The sequence below is a fragment of the Neomonachus schauinslandi genome, chromosome 14 (genome assembly GCF_002201575.2).
Source record: "Neomonachus schauinslandi chromosome 14, ASM220157v2, whole genome shotgun sequence".
In the NCBI taxonomy this organism is placed as follows: Eukaryota; Metazoa; Chordata; class Mammalia; order Carnivora; family Phocidae; genus Neomonachus; species Neomonachus schauinslandi.
In genome coordinates, this window is record NC_058416.1 from 69,904,555 (window position 1) to 69,931,350 (window position 26,796).

The following is a 26,796-nucleotide window of genomic DNA, read 5'->3' on the forward strand; positions in this document are numbered from 1 at the left end:
CAACTCCATTCCATAATCATCAAAAGGGTACTAAGCATTTATCTAAGCCTTTCCTGAATCCATACTTTCATTCACTATACAGTATAAAAGCCACATTTTTTCTAAATTTCTTTATTTTTAATTATTTTATTTTTATTTTATTTCTGTATTTCGTGTTATACTTACAAAGTCTTATTTCTAATAGCTTTCCCTACCCCCAGATTTACGTATTTTAGGGCATCTTTATGGCTTTTCTTACATCTTTAACCCAACATGTGGTTCTTTCAGAGTAGAGCTCTTTCTCCACAGAACACTGTAGTGATATCCCAACCCATTATCATAATGAGCATGCCAAGATCCTTCTATAGTAGCCCCATTTTCCTGGGGTAGCCAAAACTTTTCCAAGTAGATAGACTGCAAAGGAAAACATGTCTGTATTTCTCAATACCTTGTTATACACACTCTGTTCCATTTTAAAAGGCACAGGAACTATGGGAGGCAACACCACAATTTAGCTCAAGGTAAAGGAGCAAGGGTTTTAAAACAAATTTCACTTTCCTTAGGCCTAACCACCAAGACCAAAACTGATCATAAAACCCTCCAGGGTTTCTCCCACTCATACTGACGTACCAAATCCTATTCTTTGGATCCACCCACCTCTATGGTTCGGTAATACGGATCCAGCAAGAGCTTAGCCAATGCCACAATCTGGGGAGTGCGATCCCAGCCATCTGAGCAGTGTGCTAATACCGGCCGCTGGTCACGATCCACGGCGTGCACTACCAGAAGTGCCGACTTCAGAAGCACAGACAGGTGATGGAGCCATTTTGTGCTTTCAAGAGCTGACAGCCAACTACAAAAACAGAAGGGGATAAGGAAATGCTGATTTTTATGATTTACTGCATCATGCCAAATACCCGTGAAATTAAAAAGCAAGTCCCAAAGATCTTTCCCTCCAAATAAAACACTGCCAAAACAAACAAATCTCTGTCTTTATAAAGCATGTACAAAGATGAGGCTTTCAGCCCTATTATGCAATAGAAGACAGCTTTAGAAATAGGACAGTAATTAATAGAATTTTTGTTCCAAAAATCTTATGGCTAGTTTCTGAGAATATCTAGTATTTTTCAGTCCATGGTAGTTATATATCCAGTATAAGCAGTTCTTTCTGGAGTCTTCTGAAGGAAATGAAGCCACTTACAACATTGTAAAACAGAAGGTACTTATATTTAATGATCAGCAACGACGCCCTACAAGTTCTAAAAAAAAAAAAAAAAAAAAAAAGTATAGAAAACTCACACAAACATGCCTATAAGGAGATGTAAGCCAGATGCCACAATCAAGAACAGTGCAGACAACAGCACCTGCTCCGCACACCCTAACACCTACCACTAAAGTCTTAAATTTCTATGGACTAAAACTGAGCCCAAGCTAATGCCTGAAGACTCATATAAATTAGTATACCAATCGCTACATGGTGTTATTGGACTTAACATAGACTGGATTCAGCAGGGATCCAGAAGAACCTTTTTTCGAAAAGACCTTTAGGAAGTATCAGATCCCAAGAATTACCCCTTGAAGTAATCACAAGCTGATCATGCTGGGTTTAATTTTTTATTTATTTATTTATTTTTTTAAGATTTTATTTATTTCACAGAGAGAGACAGCGAGAGCAGGAACACAAGCAGGGGGAGTGGGAGAGGGAGAAGCAGGCTTCCTGCTGAGCAGGGAGCCCGATGTGGGACTCGATCCCAGGACCCCGGGATCATGACCTGAGCCGAAGGCAGACGCTTAACGACTGAGCCACCCAGGCGCCCTTTGCTGGGTTTTTTTTAAAAGATTTTTATTTATTTATTTGACAGAGAGAGTGAGAGAGGGAACACAAGCAGGGGCAGTGGGAGAGGGAGAAGCAGGCTTCCCGCTGAGCAGGGAGCCCAATGGGGGACTCGATCCCAGGACCCTGGGATCATGACCTGAGCCGAAGGCAGACACTTAACGACTGAGCCACCCAGGCGCCCTAATCATGCTTGTTTTTTTACTGTGTTATTTTGTTTCTTGTGCCCTGTCATGGATTCCACTCCCTACATGCCCACCCCCAAAAGCTCTGATTTCTCCAAAATGTGATCGGATTTGTGGTTCCACAGCCTCAAGCAAGTGTTGAGAGGCTTGATTATAGCTGATATCATCACTACCAGGGCTTCCTTTGACTCACAAGGAAGGCTTCAGTACTGCCTTATGATTTGCTGCCAAATAGAGGCAAAGCATTACCTTTTTCCTTAATAAAATCCCAGACATTCATGTGGACCAGGTGAGGGTCAATTACATCTTTCTGACTCTGGATTTAAAAAAGAGCTTTTTGGGGCGCCTGGGTGGCTCAGTCGTTAAGCGTCTGCCTTCGGCTCAGGTCATGATCCCAGGGTCCTGGGATCGAGCCCCGCATCAGGCTCCCTGTTCCGCGGGAAGCCTGCTTCTCCCTTTCCCACTCCGCCTGCTTGTGTTCCCTCTCTCGCTGTGTCTCTGTCAAATAAATAAATAAAATCTTTAAAAAAAAAAAGAGCTTTTTTAAGAAAGAATTTTAATATATGGAAGATATTTGTGATCAGGTAGTACTGATTCTATCCCTTTCATCATTTTATAAATAGGAAAACTGATATCCATAGTAATTAAGCCCCTTGGCCAAAGTCACACAATTAGTAGCAGATCTTCTGAGACCTTAGCCAGGCTCCTTCTACGCCCCACCTTTGTGGAAGAGAGCACTACTGGCTGGTTTCTGTAAATGCGTAGCAGATACGATTTGCTAATCCCCAAAGCAGAGCAGCAAGCTCATTCTTTGGTCAGGCCTTTTCCCCAAAGACAACTGCTTCACTCTCTGGGCTGATTCCAACTGTGATGAATCTAATCACTTACTACCAGGAGTTAGTACAAGTGATTCAGGCAGCCATCTGATTGAATAAATCAGGGAATTCTTCAAAACTTGATGTGATCAGAGCTACTGAATAGAACCCAGGGAAAAAGCTATGGGCTCCAGTACAAACACCAGAAAAGAGAAAAATTCTGTCTTCTCTGGCACCATTTCTGGCTTCCCGAAAGAGTAAAACAGGGGCTCTTAAATATTTATCTGTCCATATTTGTTTTACAGACCATTCCTGCTAATTTATCTTGTATACAACCAGTTCCCTTAGGGGGAAGGAGTGTTACTTCACCTATCTCACTACAAATGCCAGCCATTCATTTTTAATAAGCAATAAAAATATGGTAATGTTCTTAATAAATAAGAGGGGGTAGTTTAGGAATCAGAAGCAAATGTAAAAGGAATTCACTGAATGGCAAGTTTAAAGAAAGTTTAACCCTTTTTTACAACATGATGAATAAATTTTGACTTTCAAGTAAAACGTCCCACCCAGTTCACAGCAGATAAGTGTCACCTACAGGACGTCAAAAACCAAAGAATTAAAAATGAGCCAAAAACAATGTAGAAGAGAAGAGGTCCCAGGAAAAACAAGAAGGTAGGGCTTCTGAGGACTGAGATCTGTTTTGTGCTCCCCATCTTTAAACCTTTCAAAGGGCTAGATTTTTCTCCCAACATCTCCTTTGTGCTACTGTGCTCCTAACACAGAAAGGAGAAGGCCCACAGGGACTAAAAGTAAAACTGAAGTGTACCAAGAAACAGAAGAAAAGACACCTCCAAACTCATTTAAAAAGCGGGGGGGGGGGGGGGGGGGGGGGGGGCTGGGGGGGGAGCAATGCAAAATGAAAGCTAAGGCCAAGGTCTTACTTTCCCGGATCTGGCATCTGTGTGCACAGCAACCGCAGAGACTGAAAACTCCTCCGAATTGAATGAATATTTGCCATCCCCATAAACACGACTTCACAGTTTGGGTAATACTCTGCAGAGAATAACAATAAAGAGAACAAAAATATGTTGAATTTAAAGCCCACATGGCCAAATTTAAAAGCAGCAAACAGGCTATAAAGCAAATCCATTATAGTTGCTGACTAACGAAATTGCAATGTTTGGATGCCTATTAGTCTAGTCCTTTTACGAAAGGAAAAACAGTGCTTGAATTTTAGCTGTTTTTGCGAAAAGGAAAGTTAGATTTGTGAAGATAGGGACATAAAACAGAAGCTCTTCTTTTTTAAGAAAAAGATCTAAAGCCTTCCATCTCACCCAGGTTGACTTCTTGGGCCACATCTAACTTTCAGCTCTGGAATCTCTTTGAAAAGAACCTGGCAGAACAATGCATTTTATGCATTCACATTTCACCTTCATACAACTGCTTTTAACTTCCAGTTGAGATCACATCCGAATAAAGAGCTTGGAGTCTCTACCTGCTCTATCAGCACACAGCTGGCACCGAAGGAGTCCCTCCTTGGAGAAAGTCAGCAATCAAATAGTGGGGGTGCTACAGGTCAGGACAGAGGTGCCTTGCTAGAGTTCTGTATTTACTGCTTCAATTTCCACCCCAGGTTTTCTAAGTACAAGCCATGTGGGAAGTTTTCTGTGAGGTCAGTGATGAGTAAACCCACTGTCAAAGGCAACAAAATCTTTTAGAAGGCTGAGAAATTGAGCCACTAAAGAAGCAGCTTCCAAACATGAACAGGCCTTATTACGGAGAGGATTTACTTTCTTTATGACCTAAAGGTTAGGAAGGAAGATTATTTGGTTTCACTGCACCTCCTCCTCCATTTCTTCCCTGAAAAGAAACTAGTGTTAAGAATCCAAACAGCTCTGGCTCTCTCAAGATAGGCTGAGGAACATGGTTTGCCATTCATTTCAAATTGAGAACTAAGACCCAGTTGGACATGGCTGGACTCACAAGAACAATGTTAGTGGACAAAGCACCTTATACCTCACCTGGGCATTCACAGCCTCCTCCTTTGGCTCGGTTTGCCACAGCTGCTGCATAGGAACGTGCATCCAAGATCAAAAGCTTCTGCGGTTGGATGGCTAAACTGTCTGCTCCTGAAGCATTTGACAGAGAAGAATCTAGGAACATCAGGAGTGGGGATGAAAAACTAAATGAACCCATCTCTCCCAGAATTGTGCAAAATAAGAACCCAAAACACCTATTGCAATACCAAGAAACAAACAAACAAAAACCTCAATTAAGTGAAACCCACCTAACAGAACCCTTGATACATAGGACTTCTCTCTTTATCTTCTGTTTTGCCTACAATCTCCTTTATCTCATGTCTACATGTATAGTCTTTTAATGAAGTCTGGTGTCTCCTGCCATGGTCTGGAGAAATTCCAGGTCCCCTATCATATATATACCCCATTCTTGTCACAATGACTAGAAAGACAACCAACAACACTAGCCCTCTTAAGCCAAGTCTGAAACAGTCTTCTGGTTCTTTGTCAAGACCTATGACTCCTCAAATAATCCCATCAACTAAAGCTTCACCCTCTCTCTCCTATGGAACAAATCATAGGTCTTACAAGGAAAAGGCCATTCAAGAAAAAGTTCTCACAGATACTCTAAAAATTGCTGCCACTGGATCCAGGGAGCATCTTACCAAACTCCACATCAGAAAGGTCTCCCGCATTGGGAAAGTCTCGAGAACTGTTCCTAGTCGACAGCTTGCTGCCACTTGATCGGGAGTCAGAGGCACAAGCTTTGGCTACTGACTGCACCAGGTGCTCATCATCAGCATTTCGCCAGCCCCACCAGCTGACCTCCGGCTGTCCACAGCGGGCAATGACGGCTCCATTACTCTGGTGCCTGTGCAAGGAACAAGACACAACAATCGTCTCCATCTCAGTGGCCCCATTCCAATGCTCTGTGCTCACACAAAAGTAAGGTAGTGGATTTTAAATGCCTTAACGAAGAGCCTGAATACAGGTAAGTATGGATCAGCTTCAAGTCCTCTCAGGGCAGAAATCATCTAGAGCAACAAGAATAAACAACAAGGGCGCCTGGGTGGCTCAGTTGGTTAAGCGAATGCCTTCGGCTCAGGTCATGATCCGGGAGTCCCGGGATCGAGTCCCACATCAGGCTCCCTGCTCAGCAGGGAGTCTGCTTCTTCCTCTGACCCTCCTCCCTCTCATGTTCTCTGTCTCTCATTCTCTCTCTCGCAAATAAATAAAATCTTAAAAAAAAAAGAATAAACAACAAAACCTACATGGATCTTTCTCAAAAATCTTATCATTTTAGAGACCTTTGTAAAGTTACCAACAAAATGATAAATGTGTGCTCTTAGAAAAAACAAATTTAGGGCACCTGGGTGGCTCAGTTGGTTAAGCGACTGCCTTCGGCTCAGGTCATGATCCCGGAGTCCCGGGATAGAGTCCCACATCGGGCTCCCTGCTCAGCAGGGAATCTGCTTCTCCCTCTGACCCTACCCCCTCTTGGGCTCTATCTCACTCTCTCTCTCTCTCAAATAAATAAATACTTTAAAAAAAAAAGAAAAGAAAAAATTTATATTCATAAATGTTTGAGAATCTTTAAAATTTACTTTTGAAAAATCGGGTAAAAAAATAATCTACAAATACTACACTAAATCTGCTATTCAATAATGAAACATTAATCTCTCCTTTTTAATACTGCATCTGAATACCCTGGCATAACAGATGCTGACACAGAAAAATTTGTTTCCACAACAACTTCTGAGGGCCTACTGCAGCAACTGTACACTTATGGTTGGCTTTGGGATTCTTTTCAAAACAAGGTCCCACCTTTGGGACTCAAACACTTACCTGGCCCACAGTGGACTACTCTACAAAATCTCCTGAGATTTCATGACTCACAAATTGCTCTTATTATAGGCAGATAGCTCAATGCACCAGCTACCTTTCCTTAAGCTCTTAGAAGGAACAGCATAAACCTCAATAAGCCATACTCTGATCCTTTAATTTTTTTTTGATAGATCCTTTTTTTTTTTTTTTTAAATTAAGACCAGAAATCTTACTCAAAAGTCTACTTTAAGATGATACTAAAACCGGGGCGCCTGGGTGGCTCAGTCGTTAAGCGTCTGCCTTCGGCTCGGGTCGTGATCCTGGGGTCCTGGGACTGAGCCCCGCATTGGGCTCCCTGCTCAGCGGGAAGCCTGCTTCTCCCACTCCCCCTGCTTGTGTTCCCTCACTCGCTCTCTCTGTCAAATAAATGAATAAAATCTTAAAAAAATAATAACAATGATACTAAAACCCAGTCTCTTGGGGCGCCTGGGTGGCTCAGTTGGTTAAGCATCTGTCTTTGGCTCAGGTCTGGGATTGAGCCCCACATCAGGCTCCCTGCTCAGCAGGGAGTCTGCTTCTCCCTCTCTCTCTGCAGCTCCCCCTGCTTGTGCTCTCTTGTGCTCTCTGTGTCAAATAAATAAAATCTTTTAAAATAAATAAATAAATAAATACAAATCCAGTCTTTTCCTACTTAGGAATTTATTAGGCAATTTTAGCAATTAAAAAGCTATAAAAGTAGTAGTTGGCAATCAAAAGGTATAAAGTTCCAATAAATGCTACAACACGGATGAACCTGGAGTATGTTATGCTAAGTGAAAGAAGCCAGTCACAAAAGGCCACATATTGTATGATTCCATTTATTAGAAGTGTCCAGAATAGGCAAATCTGTAGAAACAAAGTAGATTACTAGTGACCTAGGGCTACGGGGATTGGGAAGGGGATAGGGACTGACTACTAATGGGTCTGGGGTTTCTTTCTGAGGTGGTGAAAATGTACTAAAGTTGATTGTAGTGATGGTTGTACAACTCTGTAAATGTATTTTTAAAAAATCACCAAACTGGGGCGCCTGGGTGGCTCAGTTGGTTAAGTGACTGCCTTCGGCTCAGGTCATGATCCCGGAGTCCCTGGATCGAGTCCCGCATCGGGCTCCCTGCTCGGCAGGGAGTCTGCTTCTCCCTCTGACCCTCCCCCCTCTCATGTGCTTGCTCTCTCTCATTCTCTCTCTCTCAAATAAATAAATAAAATCTTTAAAAAAAAAAAATCACCAAACTGTACACTTTGAAGGGGTGAACTGTGACAATCATGAAGTAGTTTTTAAAAAGTTCTAAAAGTAATCAGTTCATTATGAAACAGAGTAAGTAGTAAGCAAAAAATTTATATGCCCCCCAATTCTATCTCCCAGAGGGGAAGTGTCCATGTCTTACCTCCCATTAAAATCTAAATACAGGGGCAGGTGAGTGACTCAGTCAGTTAAGCGTTCAACTCTTGGTTTTGGCTCAGGTCATGATCTCGGGATCCTAAGATGGAGCCCTACATCAGGCTCCGAGCTCAGCACGGAGTCTGCTTGTCCCTCTCCCTCTGCTCTTCCACCATCTCACATGTTCTCTCTCAAATTAATAAAATCTTTAAAAAAATCTAAATAGATACATTCATACACACATATAACACATATGTAGAAGACAGATTCAAATAAAACATACTATTGAATCTATTTGTCATCTTCAAGGAACAACGTGAGAACAATTTTTGTTTCTAATCCTAAAGCTCACCAGCAATCAATGAAATTCAGGAAGAACCATATTCCACTGGAACCATCAGTTTCCTTGTAGTTTTTAAATCCTTCAGAACAGAGAGACAAGTAACAGAAAGCACTTGCCAATATGCTCAATTGGCTCACCTGCTGAATGGAGCCCAACGGAAATAAAACCTATTTCCTAAAATGCCTACTAGCATATATAATAGGCACTGGGAAACAACAGAGCTGACCAATGCCAAACCTTCATAAAAGAGGCTGGCAGGGCCTTTCCTGAGCATCCTCTTTCTCTGCAATGCTCCCAGCAGTGCCCAAGAGGAGCAGAAGATGGCACTCTTCAGCTTGGATCTTGGGTTTAAAGGGTCATGCATTTTAACAGCCAGACTGCAAACTGAGCTGTTGGAATAAGCAGTTTTCTGCAGTCTTCCAAAATGCTTTCGACTGCATGATCAAGAACTAAAACAATACAATAAATCACTAAAGAGCATTTCTACCATATTAACAAACAGAACCAGGAAAAAGTATAAAAATTAAGATGCCCTACTTAACACTGAATGCTTCAATTTCATATAGAAATACATAAATATTTAAATTATCCCTAAGTTAGTATTAGGCAAGCTCACTAAAGGACTAGAAATTTCTAATAACCACTCAATACACAAAGAGGGGAGCTGTGAATTGCACTACAGATGGATGCCCTTTGCACCATCTTACTGTGTTAGAGCAATCTCTGTCTTCAGTGATAAACCCAATTAAACATTCTCTCATCACAGTGGGGAAAAAAACACTAATCAGGCACTGGTTCAGCGTGGTGCTGTCAAGTAACCGCTGCTAGCAACTTCAGGAATCAACACTGCAGTCTACAGACAACTAAATTCATGCTGGATTCAGAATCATCTTGCCACCTGGGCTGGCAAAGCAGAGAGTGGCAGAGTATCCCCAAAACATTCTTCTATACACTGCTTACAAAGCTCCCCAACAATTTAACAACCCAGTCTGGGGCTCAGAGATACAAGACACATGTTCCAAAACAGAGGCTAGTTCCTAGAAGTCTATCTGATTTTGTGTGGACTATACCAAGAACTTTTTTTTTTTTTTTTTAATACCAAGAACTTGAGAGCAGATTTTCTCAGAGAAATTGGAAATAAATTTCATTTATATATATATACTATGGTCTCTAGAAAGGGCTGGGAAAAAAAAACCCCATGGCTCATGCCCTCTAGAATAAATTTTAGAAGGTAAAAAAGGTTTCACCTGTTTATTCTAAGAAGTTTTTCTTTAACTTGCATTTACAGAGTTCTCTACCAACAAGGAGAATTCACCTAAAGCCCTGTACTTTGAAAACGACATTTCTTCCCCCTGATGCTCAAAGTCAGCAAACCCTACAAATGCCAGGGCTGCTGATCTAACACAGCTGTTGGCCACAGAGCAGCCCTGGCTGCTGCCCCTATTTGAGCTGGGCCGATCACTGATAAGACGCAAATCCTTTCAGCTTTCCCTGCTCTGTAATTCCTGTGTCATCCTTGTCACTTGAGTGATAGGTAAATTTGGTGACCTACTTTTCTAGGGGTGTCTGAAAACAACAGTGATGAAAATTGAGATTGAAAACTTAATGGATTCCACTGGGCCAGAAACAAATACTTTTTCATCTCTCTCTATTCAGGACGGCCATCAGAATTTGCCATCAGTGGACTAAATGAACAAGCTGGTTACCTCAGTGGAAATTCCACAAGGAGATAAATCCCTTCCTACGACCTCAATATTTCAATGGAATGCTTCCTGGCATTAAAGTCTCTAAGCCCCACTGGTTGGGCCCAAATTCAAGGAAAGCCCAAAAAGTCTGCAAACTGGAAAAGTGAAATGGAGAATGTAAATATCATAAAGAGATGACATCTGAAACAGTTTCAAAATAAGAGGGAATGACTTCTTCAAGTCTTAACATGAGTCCTTGAGAACTGAGCTATTCAATGAATTATATATAAAAGCAGCCCCCAGGAATACAACCTACTCCATGTACTGCTTAGGGAAGCCCAATATTTACAGATTCATTCAGTGGCACAGCATACCTGTAAAGTAAGACCATCATTCCCATTTTACTAATTAGGAACAGGCTGGGGTCAGTTAGGGAATTTACTCAAGGTGCCTTAGCAAGAGTATCAGTGAAAAGTGAACTCCCAAACCTGTGCTCAACATCACGCCACCATCCCGTTCTAGAACTTGACTCCCTTGGCTCTCATGCCTTTGATCTTTAAGATCTTCTATCTAGCCAAGCCCTAGCCTTCTTCTTTAAATGCTTCCTCTCAAAACAGAACTCTCTCATGTCTCAAAGTTTCAACTACAAAAACAATCACAGATGACTCAACTCTCACTTTCTGGAACTCCTCTCTCTCAATCCAAAGGCCAACATCGGAAGCTAAATGCAGTAACACATTATCTTCCCATAGAATGTCAGAAGGATCTTAAAATACAGATGAGCCACTTTCCTATTAAATTTTTCTTATCACTTGAACCATCAGCAAGTGTTCTGAATGCGGTAAGTACTGGTGTGTCACCGGAAGAGTGAATTTAACTATAAAAGGAAGCACACAGTTGCCTGGGAAGGTCTCTGAACCCTTCCCTTCCTTCCCAGGTTAGCGGCAGCAGAGCAGCAGACCCCATGCAGTGGATAGCAGCACCAGACCGGGCTCGGGCTGGCCAGGCTTACTTACCTGTAGACGACAGCAGGGATGCGCTTCCAGGACCTGAAGCTTGCCACACTCTCTAGTTCTTTGTCGGTGATCCAGGCAGGCACTATGAGCTCCTGTGGATAGCTACCACATAGCCTAACAGGGAAGGTGAGAAAGGGGGAGTGGGGGAAGAAGATAGGGAGACACGGAGGGAGAAGAGGGAGAGACACTAGGTGAGCCAGCATAAGGATGTTGATCAAGCTACCCCAGAACCAGTTAAAAGGCAATAAGGAGCTTTAGTTGAGTCTTGGCCTACTCAGCAGAACCTAGTTGCCTTAGGTGTTTACTTATGCATATGTCACGTGACACTATCTTGGACTGTTCCACTTTAGGCTGCCTTTGGAAATTTGTTGATCTTAACATCTGTGATATAAGGGGAGTCCACAGGCAGTTACTTTGTTACAACAGGAAGTTACCGTGAAGTAACTAACATACAATAATTTCTTAACTACACAAAGTGCACAGTCCAACTACAGAAGTGAAAGTCTTGTCACCTCAATCAGACTCCCTCACTCTTTCAGGCTTCTGTCAAAGGGAAACATGTGAAGGAGGACAAAAGCCCATAATTTCAAGTTTCCAGAGACCTTATAGAATTACTAACATATTCTTTGATGTGGCCTAATTATAGGTAACAGGTGCAGGCATGGGTATGCAGAAGCAGTACCATAAGTCAGGACATTTGCATATATAATCACAGGCCCACTGACCCAAGATAGTAATGTGAATAAGCTATTAATCATAATTTCTATAAAACACACTTCAGAATTATATTCAAGGAGGAAAAAAGCTGTTTTCATTAGGGAGGCAGCCAGTAACTGCATGCTAGTCAAGCTGGTGCCCTAAAAAGCAGTTCTTTCTGACAGGTTTTTCACTTACAGGACAGTGTCTCTCTATGGGTATCCCAATATTCCTTTTCAACAGTGAAGGCAAGAAGACCTTTAATCCAAATCTTAAAATACACAAATTCCTCCCTCTCCTGCACCACCACCGCCTGGCCCTAGCCTACCTTATGCATTGGGGGAAGAGGCAGAAAACACCAAATAGCTTAGGAATTAAGGGTTTTGATCATTCTGCACTAAATATCTCCATCGTGTTCTCAATTTCTAGAAGATTAAATATCAGGAACTTAAAAGCCACTGGACCAAGAGAATATCTACGACCAAGAGTAGCTCTATAAACTTAACACCCACAAACTCCTAAAAATGACCTGGGACACTGTGAGCATAGTTAATATGCTAACCACAAGTCCTGTTCTTTTGTCTTCTTTTATCTTGTTTAAAACTTAACAGTAAATTTAGCTCTCCTTCTTTGTAGTAGGAAGAACTTTTCAATGTCCTGAAGACTGGTTTTGAGGTAGAAATAGTGGACTCAAAGACAAAAATTAATTTTTAAAACCCATATTGAATAGCGATTTTGAAAACCAAATGGCTTTTGAACTTTTTTTTTTCAACAAGTTTAGCTTAATTCGGTTTTCTGACTTCACCCAATATTCCTTGTCCTGTAAGTATTACACTATCTAGTAGTCACCTTTTTAGCAAATACTAGCTGCTTACATGTAGATAAGCAGTTTCTAGCATAGGAAAGGAGGGCTATATATGAGCAGGGCCTCTGGCAGTCTCAGGCTCTCTGATGCCTCGCCTCCAGCCTCCAACTCCCTTCTCTGCTTTGGCTTGTGACTGAGAATAGACAAGGTATGACAGGTCTGTAGCTCCTATTTCTTCACAACACCCCAGGTTCTTAATTCCTCGGCCAATGTCCATGTTAAGAGCTGCATACAGTAATTAGCTATAGTTTTTCCAATGAAAAATGAAATGCTCTGATGGCTACCCCACAAATAGATCAGGAAAATGGCTATCATAATTTGAGGCAGTTCAAAAAAAACAGAATGATTAATGCCTCCAACTGCCAGAGGGTATCTTAAGAGGAGAAAAATATTAATCTAAATCTCATGAACAATTTTCTTTTGTTTTATAGAAATCTGGACCACCAAAATCATAGTAGTTAACTGCCCCCCCCCACACACACCAAAGTACTTACACCTTTTAAGGAAACAAGAAATGGAAAATATTTAATAGTGATTACATTAATATTTAATGATTAAATGGTCATAGCTATGAAGTTAGAAAGAACAGAATAGTACGCCTATTTCATAGAATCTGGAGTAAACTAAGTCATAAAAACTAGCTTCTATGTGTTTTATCACTGCTTGTGAGATCACGGATTCTATTTCCAGTGTGACACCAAGTGGTGAAGAGACCAATGGAAACTGCCTGCGTACACGAGAACACAATATTGTCTAGGAAATGCACGAACCAGGAAGAACAGAGGTCTGGAGGGGATGGAAAGGAAGATTCCAGAATCCTACAACATATCATTTTACCACTCCAGTGACAGCAATGGGAACAGAAGACTCACGAAGTACCCTGAAGACCATGCAGTTAGATTTAATAAATAAAATTCCATTTAAAAAAATATGTCTAAGTTCAAATGTTCTACCACATGAGAACTGGGGTTTTTGCAAAGGTACTGGCTGTGAAACACAGTCCACAGGCACCCATACAACTTACTTGTACTTCTCATTGATGTTGGAAATCCTCCAAGCATTGTTCATATCAAAACCCATCCGCTCCACTTCGTTTTTAAACCTTGACGTTACATGCTCCCCTACGGGGCCAAGGACAGCAGAAAGAAAGCAATGATTACCATTTTGCAAAACAGGTAGGATAAAAGCATAGCTACCCCGCTCAGTTATATAAATAACATATATTTAGTTTTAGTTTAAAAAGTCCCTGTCAGGATAAGACTACACAAAGGAATGAGGAAATTAATTTTTAATAGAAATATAGCTAATACAATTTACATTACTTTCAGGTGTATGACATAGTGATTTAACAATTATATACATTATGAAATGCTCACTGTAAGTGCAGGTACCATCTGTCACCATACAAAGTTATTACAATATTATTGACTATATTCCCTATGCTGTACCTTATAGCCTTGTGACATATTTATTACTGGAAGTTTGTACCTCTTAATCCCCTTCACCCATTTTGCCCACCCCTCCCTTTTAGCAACCAGAGACCAGTGTGTTCTCTGTATTTACGAATCTGTGTCTATTTTTTTTTTTGTTTCTTCGTTTTTTAGATTCCACATATAAGTGAAATCATATGGTGCTTTGTCTGTCTTATTTCACTTGGCATAACAACCTTTAGGTCCCTCTGTATTGTCACAAACGGTGAATTTTCTTTTTTATTACTCAGTAATATTCCTGTGTGTGTGTGTGCGTGCGCGGCCACGTGCACATATGCCACATCTTTATCCATTCATCTATTGATGAACACTTAGGTTGTTCCCACATCTTAGAATTTTGATCAAGAATTGTTATTTAAGGGCGCCTGGGTGGCTCAGTCGTTAAGCGTCTGCCTTTGGCTCAGGTCATGATCTCAGGGTCCTGGGATCCAGCCCCACATCGGGCTCCCTGCTCCGCGGGAAGCCTGCTTCTCCCTCTCCCACTCCCCCTGCTTGTGTTCCCTCTCTTGCTGTGTCTCTCTTTGTCAGATAGATAAATAAAATCTTTAAAAAAAAAAAAAAAAAAGAATTGTTATTTAATCACTACGACCAACTCAGAGAGGTTATCACCGAGTTCATTTTACAGAGGATAAAAATGAAACTGAAAGAGGTTATTATGGCAAATCTATCTGGTCCCAAAACCCAGTGCCTGTCACTATACTGGCTACTCTCCTATTTCCACACTCACAGTATACATAAAAAATAAAATCAACAAGTTCACCAAGAACAGTAATACAAATCTACAACTCCTCATAAGAAACCCTATGGGCCAGATTTCAAAACTTGAGTTTTCTGGAGTTTAAGATGGTGTATATAATATAGTATTAGATTAACACTCTCAACAGGGTCTACTAATCAAACAATATTTCTACAGTGAAATACATGGAAAATTCACACTAACTGGAATAAGTAAAGCAGCAAATAGCTTCATGTCAGCTCAGATCAGGTCAAGCCACCAAATAAGAGAAGTATTTTGATTTTCAGAGCCTTATAGATTATAGAACTGAAGATAAGAGATCATGAAACTGTAACTGCCAGTACCCAGGAATCTCAGGAAACACCATACTACTAAGTAAAGTGCTAAGCATTTGTAAGAATATCCATCCAAACAAGTATAATCAGCCTACATTTGCCCTAATGAAATTGGCTTTCTCTTCCTAAAGACAGCAAGCAACAAATGCAGAAGTGAACCTAACATAAAAGTCATTAAATCTGAAATAACTTTCTTCCTTGAAAACACACAGAGTCCTAGGGCAGTAAAACAAACAAAAAACCATTAAGCAGTATCTCTAATATGTAGTGTTACAGGTTGTAAAATAAATGCTGGTGGGGGCTGGAAGAAACTACAATAACAAAAGCACAAAGCAGACTAGACTGCTTTGGTGATCAAAGTGTAAAGCTTTGCTCTCCCTGGGAAAGGAGCTTCAGAATAGGAAACAGCAATTACTTGAATGAAGGACAATTCTATAAAACTACTTCCCATTTAAACTGCTTTTCTTGAGCTTCAACTAGGTATTATATGTTTCCTGAAGGAGAGCTATAAAAAGATGAGGTACAGAGAATCAGGAAGAAATGAATGAACCCCATTTTGGAAAAGTTTTAGATGTGATGTAGGCTTTCAAATAGGAAGAAAGCTATCTGAAATGGGGTGCCATCTGTCTACAAATTGTAAGGAATAGTGACCATCAAGAATATTAGAGAGTCCTTCACTTTTAATCCCAATCTAAAAACTGTAAAACCATGACAATTTCCAAGTTCAGTAATTAATGAGATTTTTCCCACCTGTGATACAGCTCCAAAGTCTTTGCAAAAGGTAAAAGTACTTTAATTAATGACTCTTAATATTAGTACCTCCAATCTTAGCATAACCACACAGATGCCTAAAAGGACCCTCTAATTTTAAAATAATCACTGGCAAATCACCACCTCCATCACTGGCAATTTGCCCAAAGAAAAGCTTACCACCATCAGGAGCATGAAATTCTGAGCTCCACACAAAGAAATATATACTGTGTAGCAAGCATAAAACATGTTATTCAAGTTCCTTGAGAAAAAGGAGTTTTAATTACCTTTGTATCCTCTAAAACAGTTCCTAACTTTGAAACTGACCATCACAACCCAAATAAGAATTAGGTTTTACATCATAATCACAATACATGTTTATTTTTAAAAGAGTTTCACAGGGCGCCTGGGTGGCTCAGTCGTTAAGCGTCTGCCTTCGGCTCAGGTCATGGTCCCAGGGTCCTGGGATCGAGCCCCGCATTGGGCTCTCTGCTCAGCGGGAGGCCTGCTTCTTCCTCTCCCACTCCCCCTGCTTGTGTTCCTGCTCTCGCTATCTCTCTGTCAAATAAATAAATAAAATCTTTAAAAAAAAAGAGAGAGAGTTTCACAAACTACCCACCCTTACTACGTGTGATACATTTTGATATTTTCTATCCTACATGTTTCATTTTATATTTCATTCCTTAAAATTTTTGATTTCACGACCCACAAGTGGATCACAACTTAGTTTGAAAAGCAATGCTTAAAAAAAAAAAAAAAAAAATCTAGCAACAGACCTTAAATACATGAGTAATTCAATTGGCTTTTGCCAAATTGTGTTAGAAGTTCCCTTATGTTTATTCAGCTAGAAAAGTGAATGCCAAGCATATCTATTTGCTGATTTCCCTTAAGAATTTCCCTCTAAGAGGGCGCCTGGGTGGCTCAGATGGTTAGGCGTCTGCCTTCGGCTCAGGTCATGATCTCAGGGTCCTGGGATCGAGTCCCGCATCGGGCTCCCTGCTCCTTGGGAGCCTGCTTCTCCCTCTGCCTCTCTCTCTCTCTCTCTCTCTTTCTCTCTGTCTCTCATGAATAAATAAATAAAATCTTTAAAAAAAAAAAAAAAAAAAAAAAAGAATTTCCCTCTAAGAATTCTTAGGTTTCCACTGATTCAGTACTAAAAATACTATAATATCCCATCTTAAATATTATGGTTGTAAGTTTCTTTGGCTTTGAATTTCCATTTCAACCCTGCTGTCTGCCCTCCTCCCACCCCCAAATGAAGATGTGTCCTTTTTTAATGTTTAGTATTTCTTGTACAACAAATGCAAACAGTCCAGCAATTCTTATTTCAGTGGGAATAAAAACTTTTTTTTAATTAATTAATTTATTTGAAAGAGAGAGAATGAGAGAGAGAGAGAGAGAGAGAGCACATGAGAGGGGGGAGGGTCAGAGGGAGAAGCAGACCCCCCCCCCGGAGCAGGGAGCCCGATGCGGGACTCGATCCCGGGACTCCAGGATCATGACCTGAGCCGAAGGCAGTCGCTTAACCAACTGAGCCACCCAGGCGCCTGGAATAAAAACCTTTTTAAAGAAATGAGACCCTCTATCATAACCAGTGTCAATAGGCAGTCTAAAAAAATTTCCCCCCCCAAAGTCTAGCTCCCTGGGTGATTCTGAGCATTCAAGCCCACAATTATACACAGCCTAAAGGTCTGGGATAGAACAGCCAGTCTTCTACCCAGGATGTGAGGAAGAAGAACTGTACCAGAGTCAGAGAAGGTAAGAACCAGCCCTCCCAGATTTTCAAATATGGAAGGAGGAATCATTCTTTTCTATGAACAAAGGTCCCAGTACAGTCATCTAAATGTACACTTACTGGACTTTGTTCAAACTCGTAAGACTGATGACAAGGGCTTTGACTTTATACTAAACGGGCAGCTGCACAACAGCTGTTAAGACCCAGAGTCCTATGCTGTTCATTGTTAAACAAGATGCACTTAATGGGCATTTCACAGAAGAGAGGTCAGAGAGATGGGCCTGATGCTACGAAACTAATAACTGAATTGCCCAGTCATTTGTCAGGACCCCTGCTTAATGCTCAAGTACAGGATGATCACCAAGAAGGCAGTTACAATGAAGAGAAGAAAACGGAGTACATGGGAGAGAAGCTTTAAGCTTTAAGTCCATTCCTTTTTTAGAGTTTGAAATGGGTCTAAGAGTCAAGTCAAGAGTTTCGCCAAGACTTTTGCAAGTTTCACAGGTAAATTCCAATAGCATTGAGACTTCTTCCAAAGCAGATGAAGACTCAGAGCTTTGGCCACCATATGGCTGGCTTAACTATGACAGCTTCAACAGTCAAAACTTAAGATTTATATGAATACAAGGTAATGATGCAATTTTCCCACTTCCCTCCTTTCTGACACATTCTACTCTTAGCAGACAAGGCAGAGAAGAATCCATAAAAGGCTTTATTAACTGCTAAAAGACTAAACTAACTTCAGCCATTCAGAGTCTATGCTTATGATCTCATATGTTGCAGCAGATTATACAAAGGCATCACTTTGAAATATTTCAAGTGTTGTCTCACCCTAAAGATGACTTATAAGAATGTGGTTGTCTGGTATGCTCCTACTTGGTGAGTAATGTTGTAGCCACCACCAACACTCAACAATATTGGGTGGAGACAGAAGAACCAGGTTGACTGGCTTTAAAAACGCCACCACGGTATTTTTTAAGAGCAGGTTTTCCCCTCTGTACTCCACAGTGAAAATATATAAAAAGGAAAAAGCCATACATGTAAACAAACTCAAACCAAGTCACTGAAGTACAATAAGATTCCATGTAAGTGGCAGTAGGTGAACTTCAGTGTGGATTTGTGACGTATTAGGAAGAAACAAAATACAACCTTTACTCACAAAGTTCCAACCCATCAGTTACAATGGCATCACCTTGTATAGTCATAATTTCCAAAATGTTCTGACAAGCATGGCACATAGGAAGCACTCAGATATTTACTGAACTGAACTCTCCAGCAATAACAGATTTGATCTTCAGGATACCCAGATCAGCTTGGGCAGGGAGAAAAGGAATGTCCCAGTCTGAAGAACAAAGGAAAGTAAAGTACAAAGAAGATATGGCTTGCCCAGTATTATTTTTTTAATTAAATGATAAAGTATGGGTTTGAAATCAGGCTCCCTAGTTCTTAAATTAGTATGTTACCCCCCAAATACCTCCATCCATCACAAACTAATGAAAAGATAGAGAACACTGTGGACATCTGTATGTTCTGGTGGCCAAAGAATACCAGATATCATCAGGAAGGGAAGGATCTGGGGACAGAAGTCATCCCAGCTCAAGACATGGCCATCCATAATTAAAAGAGTGAAGTTCTGACCTGGCACACCTTAGCAATATCCTAAGAGATGGCTCAAATCCAAAAGAAACTAATTTTATCAAGGGAATAAGGAGTCATCTAAACAGATGAGGAATTGTCAGTCTGTAGTTGTGACAAAAGGAGGTTAGGAGAAAAAGCAAGCCTTGCTGACTAACCAACATCATAGAGCAAGATATAACTCACTAATTTCATTATCCTAGGAAATGGCAGAGACTAAAAATTCAGCAAAAATACGTTAAGATTTGTGCATTTTACTGTACATAAATTTTACCTGGGGGGGGGGGAACCGAAAAGAGCTATAAACAACAACAATAACAAAATACAATGGCATGTCAATAAAGAAGGAAAAAGAAAAAGATGCAATGGATGAAGGAGTGAAGTCAGACACAGTTTAAGCACATTCTCATACCCTTTTCAAGGATGGTGTGGACTCCTGTGGCTGACTCTGGGTTTCACTGGCCTGACCAGGCTCATGAGTAGCTTGGATTCCTGAGGCTTTCTTTGTGGCTCCACAAGGGCAGCGCCTGTTTTTCATCTCTGCATCCACAGCACCCCACACAGGCAACTCTCAATAGCTGAAAACTGGGGTTAAGTCCTAGCTCTGTCACTGACTGGCAGTGGGACCTGGCAGCAGGCTTTACCTCTAAGTTCCATTTCTTTGGCTCCCAAAACAGAGACACAGGCTATCCTGCCTGCTTGATGAGGTCATGAGGGTCAAACAAAAGTATATATCACAGCATCTTTAAAAATAAGATCACGCTTATATTTTAATTATGAACCAAAAACTTCAACCAGTGAATGAGCCAGGAAACCAAAGTGATGCAAGCAAAGCTGGATTAGCCTCAAATGTTTAAAATGACCCAGGGCAGAACGGTTAAGATTGACAATTCAGGATTAAAAACTGAAGTTTAAAGAAAAAAGTCCTAAGGGTAAGCTGAATTGGAAGGAGGCTCACAACTTTTCACTGCTTATAAATTCAAGACTTTGCTTCCAGGCTGGACATACTGAAGACTGAGTGTTGGACCAGCAAGGTTCTATTTATGGCAGCATAAAGTTTACAAATACATGTGGAGAAATAACATGAACTTGATCCAAGCCATTTCTGAGGGAGAAAGACAGAGTGGAACAAAGATCTCCTGGGAAGGTAGGAGGCCTGGGCTCCAGCATAGGCTCAGCTTCTCTGTTTGTCCTGAGGGAAGTCACCTGGCCTCTCTAGACCTCGGTTTCATCACCTATGAGATGAAAGGGGTGATGATAGGAAATCTCTGACTTGAAAATAAGAAAATATGCCACTATTCTGCACCCTACCCTCACATACCTCTGGACCTTTGTTCATGAAACCTGCATTAACATTTTCCCCCTTTCTCTAATCAATGAACCCTTCCTTATTCCACCTTCAAAGCCTACTCAAAAGCTACTTTGAATGTGAAGTCTTCCCAGATGTGTATACAACACTCATGGCCCCCCTTCATTAGGCTTCTTTACAACACCCATTAAACCTTACTATAGTTGTTTTTAGGCCCAGTAGATGGTGATGCCAAATCTAGTGTTCTTCCCTTCCCCCAAAAGGCAGGAAACATGTTCTATTAAGCTTAAAGTGATGGGCACATGCTAGGTGCTCCATAAAATATACACTGAATGAATACATGTATGCTTAGGAGTCCCATTTTATGTTAAGGGTACCTCAAACAGTAGTTCAAAAAAGCCACCATTTGCACATTTTAGAAAGGTCTACCTGGTCTGCACAGGTCTCCATGTTGTTCTTTTTCACTGGCGTAGACCTCCATGCACCAAGCGTGGTATGCAAATGAGAAGAGATCTTCTATTTTCACAGGTGGTCGGATTGCATTGTTCAGTCTCTTGAGCCACTCTTGACACTGCTCAAAGGTTGAGAACTGACACCTTTGTAAAGCCAAACAAGTATGGATGTAATTAGCAGACAGTTGACAATGAAACCTAAGGGAAGCCACCATTTCAAGAGTGCCTACCTCCTGGTGCAGTGACTATTGTCAAGAAAGCATCAGAGGTGGCCATTCGCATGTTCATCATTTATAATAAAAAGAGGTCCAACAAATTTTAGCCAATGGTGCAAAATGTCAAAAAGAAAAAAAAAATGGACATGTGGAAAACTTATTTTTAGGCTGGTGAAATTGCTTCAGAGATTGATTAATGGTAATTATTAAAGTAAAATGGCAGTTTTCTCTTTCATGAGTAAGATTTCCTTCTACATCTTCCACCAAAGCTTTATAAAGGTTGTCAAGAAATAGGTTAAGAGAAGTTCTTTTTGTTTTGTTATAACCTATCAGGCCAAACTCAAAAATAAATCACAGCACAACTTTTGGCCAGTTTGATAATTTCAAAATCTCTCTACTCAGCAATTAGAATAAAATCAGCAACTGTAGATCCAAAATAAGATATATTACACTGAAACTTCCAGCTATGACCATGTAGAGAACCAAACAATTCTATTATGAATTGTAATTTTGGGTACGTATCTTTAGATTCAATTAGGGCAAAAAATACTTCACCTTTTCAAATGCAGACAGTATTTAAAACTGAGTAATTAATAAACAAGCTTTTTAAATATGAGTTGTAGTTAGTATCTATCAAAGCAAACCAAATCTCAATGGCTAAAAGGCAACTTATTATATATCTTAAAACCAAGGAGGCCACTTCTCCCTCATTCCAATCAATGTGGCTCATCAGTATGCCACACAGTGTTTACTGGCACTCCAAAATTAGTCAAAGAGATAAGGGAATTTAGAACTTCTAGAGCTACTAAATTTAAAAACACACTTCAGGCATCATTTTGCAATCATTATAGTAAAGATTCTATCAGATAAAAACCATAATGGATGTTAAAGCAATGGAGAAACTTGATGAAAAGCAGGATATTTTTTCATTGTCTTAAAGTGCCTCTCACAGACTGTTTATTAGTTGCAAGGGAGAAAATGTAGAAATTATACAGAAAGCAAGTGACACCTCACCAAGAGTGATCAAAATTAATATCACCAATAAGGGACAGACGGACATTGCTTGCCTCCAGATGTAACAGAGCACCCTGAGAAGGACACAACCTCACACGTACAGTACTGTAGCCAAGAATACACAACCCCAATTTAATCATGAGGAAACACTGTACAGACACAAAATGAGAAAAATTCAATTAAAATAAAAGATTATATTCTTTAAAATGTGAATGTCATAAAAGACAAAGAAAGGTAGTGAAAAATGTTTTAGATTAAAGAGGGCTACAGAGGCGCCTGGGTGCTCCGTCAGTTAGGTGTCTGCCTTCGGCTCAGGTCATGATCCCAGGGTCCTGGGATCAAGTCCTGCATCGGGCTCCACGCTCAGCAGGGAGTCTGCTTCTCCCTCTGCCTGCCACTCCCCCCTGCTTGTGCACGCACGCTCTCTCTCTGACAAATGGATGAGTAAAATCTTTAAAAAAATAAAGAGGGCCACAGAATCATAGCAACTAAATGCAATACCTGACCTTGCATGGATCCAGTCCTGAACAAGGTGGGGTAAGAGGAATGCTATAAAGGACATTATAAGGTCAAGCGACAAAATTGGAACATGGATAGAAGACTGGATAAAAGTATTAGGAGTGTGAAGTTGTGAAGTTGATAATGATACCATGGTATGTAAGAAAATATCCCTATTCTTAGGAAAGCACACCAAAGTATTTCAGGGTGAAAAGCCAGGATTACATAACTTACTTTCAAAGTGTTCAGAAAAAGAATCACACACACACACACACACACACACACACACACACACACACACACAGAGCCCCTGCAAACAATACAGCAAATGGGGTAAAATGTTCATATTGGTGTTCTCTGTAATATTTTAATTGTTGCACTTTTGTTGGTAAATTTGAAATTATTTCCAAGTAAAAAATTTAAAAATCACTTTTGAATAGGAAAGTAGGCTAAAGATGAAATATTTCAGGCACTAACTACTCAGAAAATATTCCTAACAAGGCTGACCCTCAAAAGCTGTTTTTCTGTTACAAACCATGAATCCATTCTTTTAAAAATACGTATTTTCCACACTAAAAAGCAGCATAAACACATCACATACCTGATAACTTTGCAGTCTTTGCAAGTCAAATGAAGCTGAAATATATCTCGGCATTCAACACTTTCTATAAGCTGTAATGGAACCTGCAATTAAAACAGATGAAGCCCCTTAGTCAAGAAGGCATTGATCCTGCAGTTCCCTCAATGGGTCCAACAAGAAAGATTCAAAAGCTCTACAAGGGAAAGCAGCGAACAGAACTGCAAATTTATCTGAATCAGTAGTATTCAAGTGATTTACTACTGAGTGAATTAGGGTTTCCCTTCCTTTCCTTCTAAATCAACAGCCTCAAGTCATGTCTGCGCATGAAGACAAGGAATGAAGAGGAGGCACCACCTCTGAAAGAACAGGGAAATATGTCATCTCTCAAGTATCAAACTCATAATCTCTCCAAGTACTACTTTACACACTACAGCTAGCTGCGATTTGCAATGACAAAGAAGCTAAAGGGAACCAGAATGGTAATCTTGTCTTGTTTACAGAGAAGTGCCGATCAAGGTGACGGTAGGACTACACTTATTTGCCCCAAATGACAAAGTGGGCTTGTGGCTTTGTGTCAGCAAAGGAACATCCGGAAAAAGACTGGAGATCCAAACTGCCCACAAGCTGCATAGAAAAGACGTGGCTGCTTGTTAGGCTTTGTGCTCAGCAGAATAGACCCATAAACATCAAAAAGGAGGGAGCAGGCCACACAGTGGTCAAAGGTCCTAAAACTAGCTAGGTCTAATTTGCTTCAAAAGACCAGGAAAATCCCTGTTTGCCAAGTGGGGCTTGAGGTATGCGCAAGCTGGAATGGTTCTCTCCCTGCCAATCTGGTGAGCAGACTCCACTGAACACAGAAGTAAGGACAATAGTGGAGAGGGCTGGGAGAAGGGAAGGGAGGCAGATAGGGAAAGCATCTGAACAGGTGACAAATCTTCAAGTTGATATGAGAATCCTCCCCCTCTTGGCTCAATTCACCTTGACTCAACCCTTGGTTTCAAAAAGTAATTTCCAAGACTTCTCAAGAGAGCCTGGTAAAATAATTGTGGATACACTCACTCCTTAGAGAAGGAGTAGACCACTGTCTATTATACTATATCATGCCCAGGCAAAATGTAGCTCTGGGAATTCCAAGTAGCATTCCAACAATTCACGTTTAGCATGAGAAGAGACAGGCAGTCTCCAACAGAGAAACAAGAGTGCTGCCTGCACAGGGTGGCCATCATATTAGCTGAGCCAGTTTCAGAAACAGGCTTCCTGCAAACCCTGCCCCACCATGAAGTTGCCAGAGTCAGCAGAGAACTCTCAGAACAATTATGTGAGAATCAAAAAGAAGCCCAGTGCTGGATGTCTGGGACAAGAAACAGAAACTGGGGCAGGGATTAAACAAGAGAAGCAAGCAAAATAATAATATATAGAAAATGGGAGTTTCTATCTCAGGACCAGAGCCTTCTTGCTTAGTTCTAAATCTATAATCTACAAAATTCCCTTATACTTACAATAGGACTGGGAGTAAGTGAAGAAATCTTGTGTTCTGAGAAAAAAGGAACTTTGGCCCTCTGTTTTTAAGCCCTTAACCACAAGGTGCTGTGAGAAACTAGAGCTGATGCAGCTAAAAATTCTTTCAAGACCTGTACATCTCAGAAGGAAAAAAACAACAATATGTACCAATGGGTAGGGATAATTTGTAAAGGAAGAACAGTAGATTTAAAAGATGGAGATAGGTGGCACCTGGGTGGCTCAGTCTGTTAAGCGTCTGCCTTTGGCTCAGGTCATGATCCCGGGGTCCTGGGATGGTGCCCAGGTCAGGATCCCTGCTCTGGGGGGGGAGTCTGCTTCTCCCTCTGCCTTTCCCCAAGTTTGTGTGCACACATGCATGCTGTCACTTTCTCTCTCTCAAATAAGTAAACAAAATCTTTTTTAAAAAAAAGATGGAGATTGGAGGAGGACACTGATTTGTCTGCAGGCCAGTCCTTTGGGTGCCCTATAACAGACTCTTATATTGTATTTGTTTTGTTTTAATGTACCTCCCCTTCCCTTCTCCCTTCCTTCCCAAAAGTGGCTGCAAGAATGGCAATCAAGAGGTCTGAATTCTAATTTCAATTTTCTAAAATTTTACCAACTAAAAGTCTGCCGACTTCCTGACTTCCTTGGACCAGTTTCCAACCTTCCTATATGTTTTCTGAATATCAAATGATCACAACATAGGAAGTCCCAGGCAGAGGGAATAGGAAGAGTCTGGAGTGGAGTGAGAGTAGCTTTACAAATCCACATGGAGAGGCTGCTCTCTCAGAAGTCACCTGCATTCCAGGTCCCCTTCAGTCACCTTCCTTGTAACTACGAAATCTGAAAACTAACGCTATTAGCAGCTGCCGGAGGGAGTGAACGAGCCTGTGCTGTGCTACAAAGAACAGATAAGCTTTACATCCCCTACTGTTGGATCAGACCCCAAGCGCCTGTGTCCAGACTTCCAGAATAACGGAACACCTCAGAGCATGCAAAATATTTGCTACCTAAAATGCATTCGATATGCAAATTTTCACACATTTTAGCATCACAAATTTAAGGAAGAAGGATAAAAATACCAGATGCTAGTATGCAGATACTACTAGCAAGTTGCCAGAAACAACCATGTGTACTCAAGTCATAGATATGGAGAACAGGTTTTAATGCTCATGCAGATTGTCACATGCAGGGAAATGTAATATGCAGCAATAAAAAAAGAGAGACATATAAGAGAGAAATATCTGATTTTATATATCAAATGAACAACTCCCTTTTTTCTTCTCCTTTCTACCCCAAAGTCCCCTTCAATGTTCCCTCCACAGACTGCCTCCTTGCTCTTCCAAAAAGGCAGAACAGACCTTCTTTTCCTCTTAAACACCCAACCAAAGCACACTAAGTGTCTCTACTTTTTTTTAAGGCCTGCTCCACTGCTTTAGGTTTCTAAATTTTCCTCACACATCAAGAGGATTTCTTACCATTTCTGTAACCAGGCAAACCCCATATTCAAGCCCATTAGCAAACAATTATAGATTGTCTTCAATCTATACCATTGAATCCAGGCCATTTTATAGCCCAGGGAGGTTAAGCTTCTACGCTAAAAGCTAGTGGCAAAGACAGGACCAGAATCCATGTCTGTCTTCTAGCCAAGGCTCCTTCCATTAAAATGGTGCACCTTTCTTTCTTCCTCTAAGACTGCCCCTCCTTTCTGTATGAACTGTACTTTAATGTTTCTCTCAGAACTAAGTGGCCTCTCCACCAGGGACTTTAAGAGGAAAACAGAATTTAAACCAGATTCCTTACGGACAGTTCTATCCATGGAAGAGTAGGAAGAAATCTAAAGTCACATTCAAATCCTCCCTAGCCC

General features: G+C 40.8%; 1 protein-coding gene across 5 annotated transcripts in view; it reads right to left on the reverse strand.

The window, feature by feature from the left end:
- Positions 1 to 26,796, reverse strand: part of MTMR3 (myotubularin related protein 3) — a 140,459-nt gene that overhangs the window by 14,125 nt on the left and 99,538 nt on the right. For all 5 annotated transcript variants that reach the window (XM_021703608.2, XM_021703612.2, XM_021703610.2 and 2 more), the window contains exons 6-13: positions 23,448 to 23,530; positions 21,097 to 21,263; positions 13,702 to 13,798; positions 11,117 to 11,230; positions 5,497 to 5,702; positions 4,835 to 4,966; positions 3,755 to 3,866; positions 637 to 832 (exon numbers count right to left, since the gene is read on the reverse strand). In XM_021703608.2, the coding sequence (XP_021559283.1) occupies positions 637 to 832; positions 3,755 to 3,866; positions 4,835 to 4,966; positions 5,497 to 5,702; positions 11,117 to 11,230; positions 13,702 to 13,798; positions 21,097 to 21,263; positions 23,448 to 23,530 (1,107 nt within the window). The remainder of the gene's footprint in view (positions 1 to 636; positions 833 to 3,754; positions 3,867 to 4,834; positions 4,967 to 5,496; positions 5,703 to 11,116; positions 11,231 to 13,701; positions 13,799 to 21,096; positions 21,264 to 23,447; positions 23,531 to 26,796) is intronic.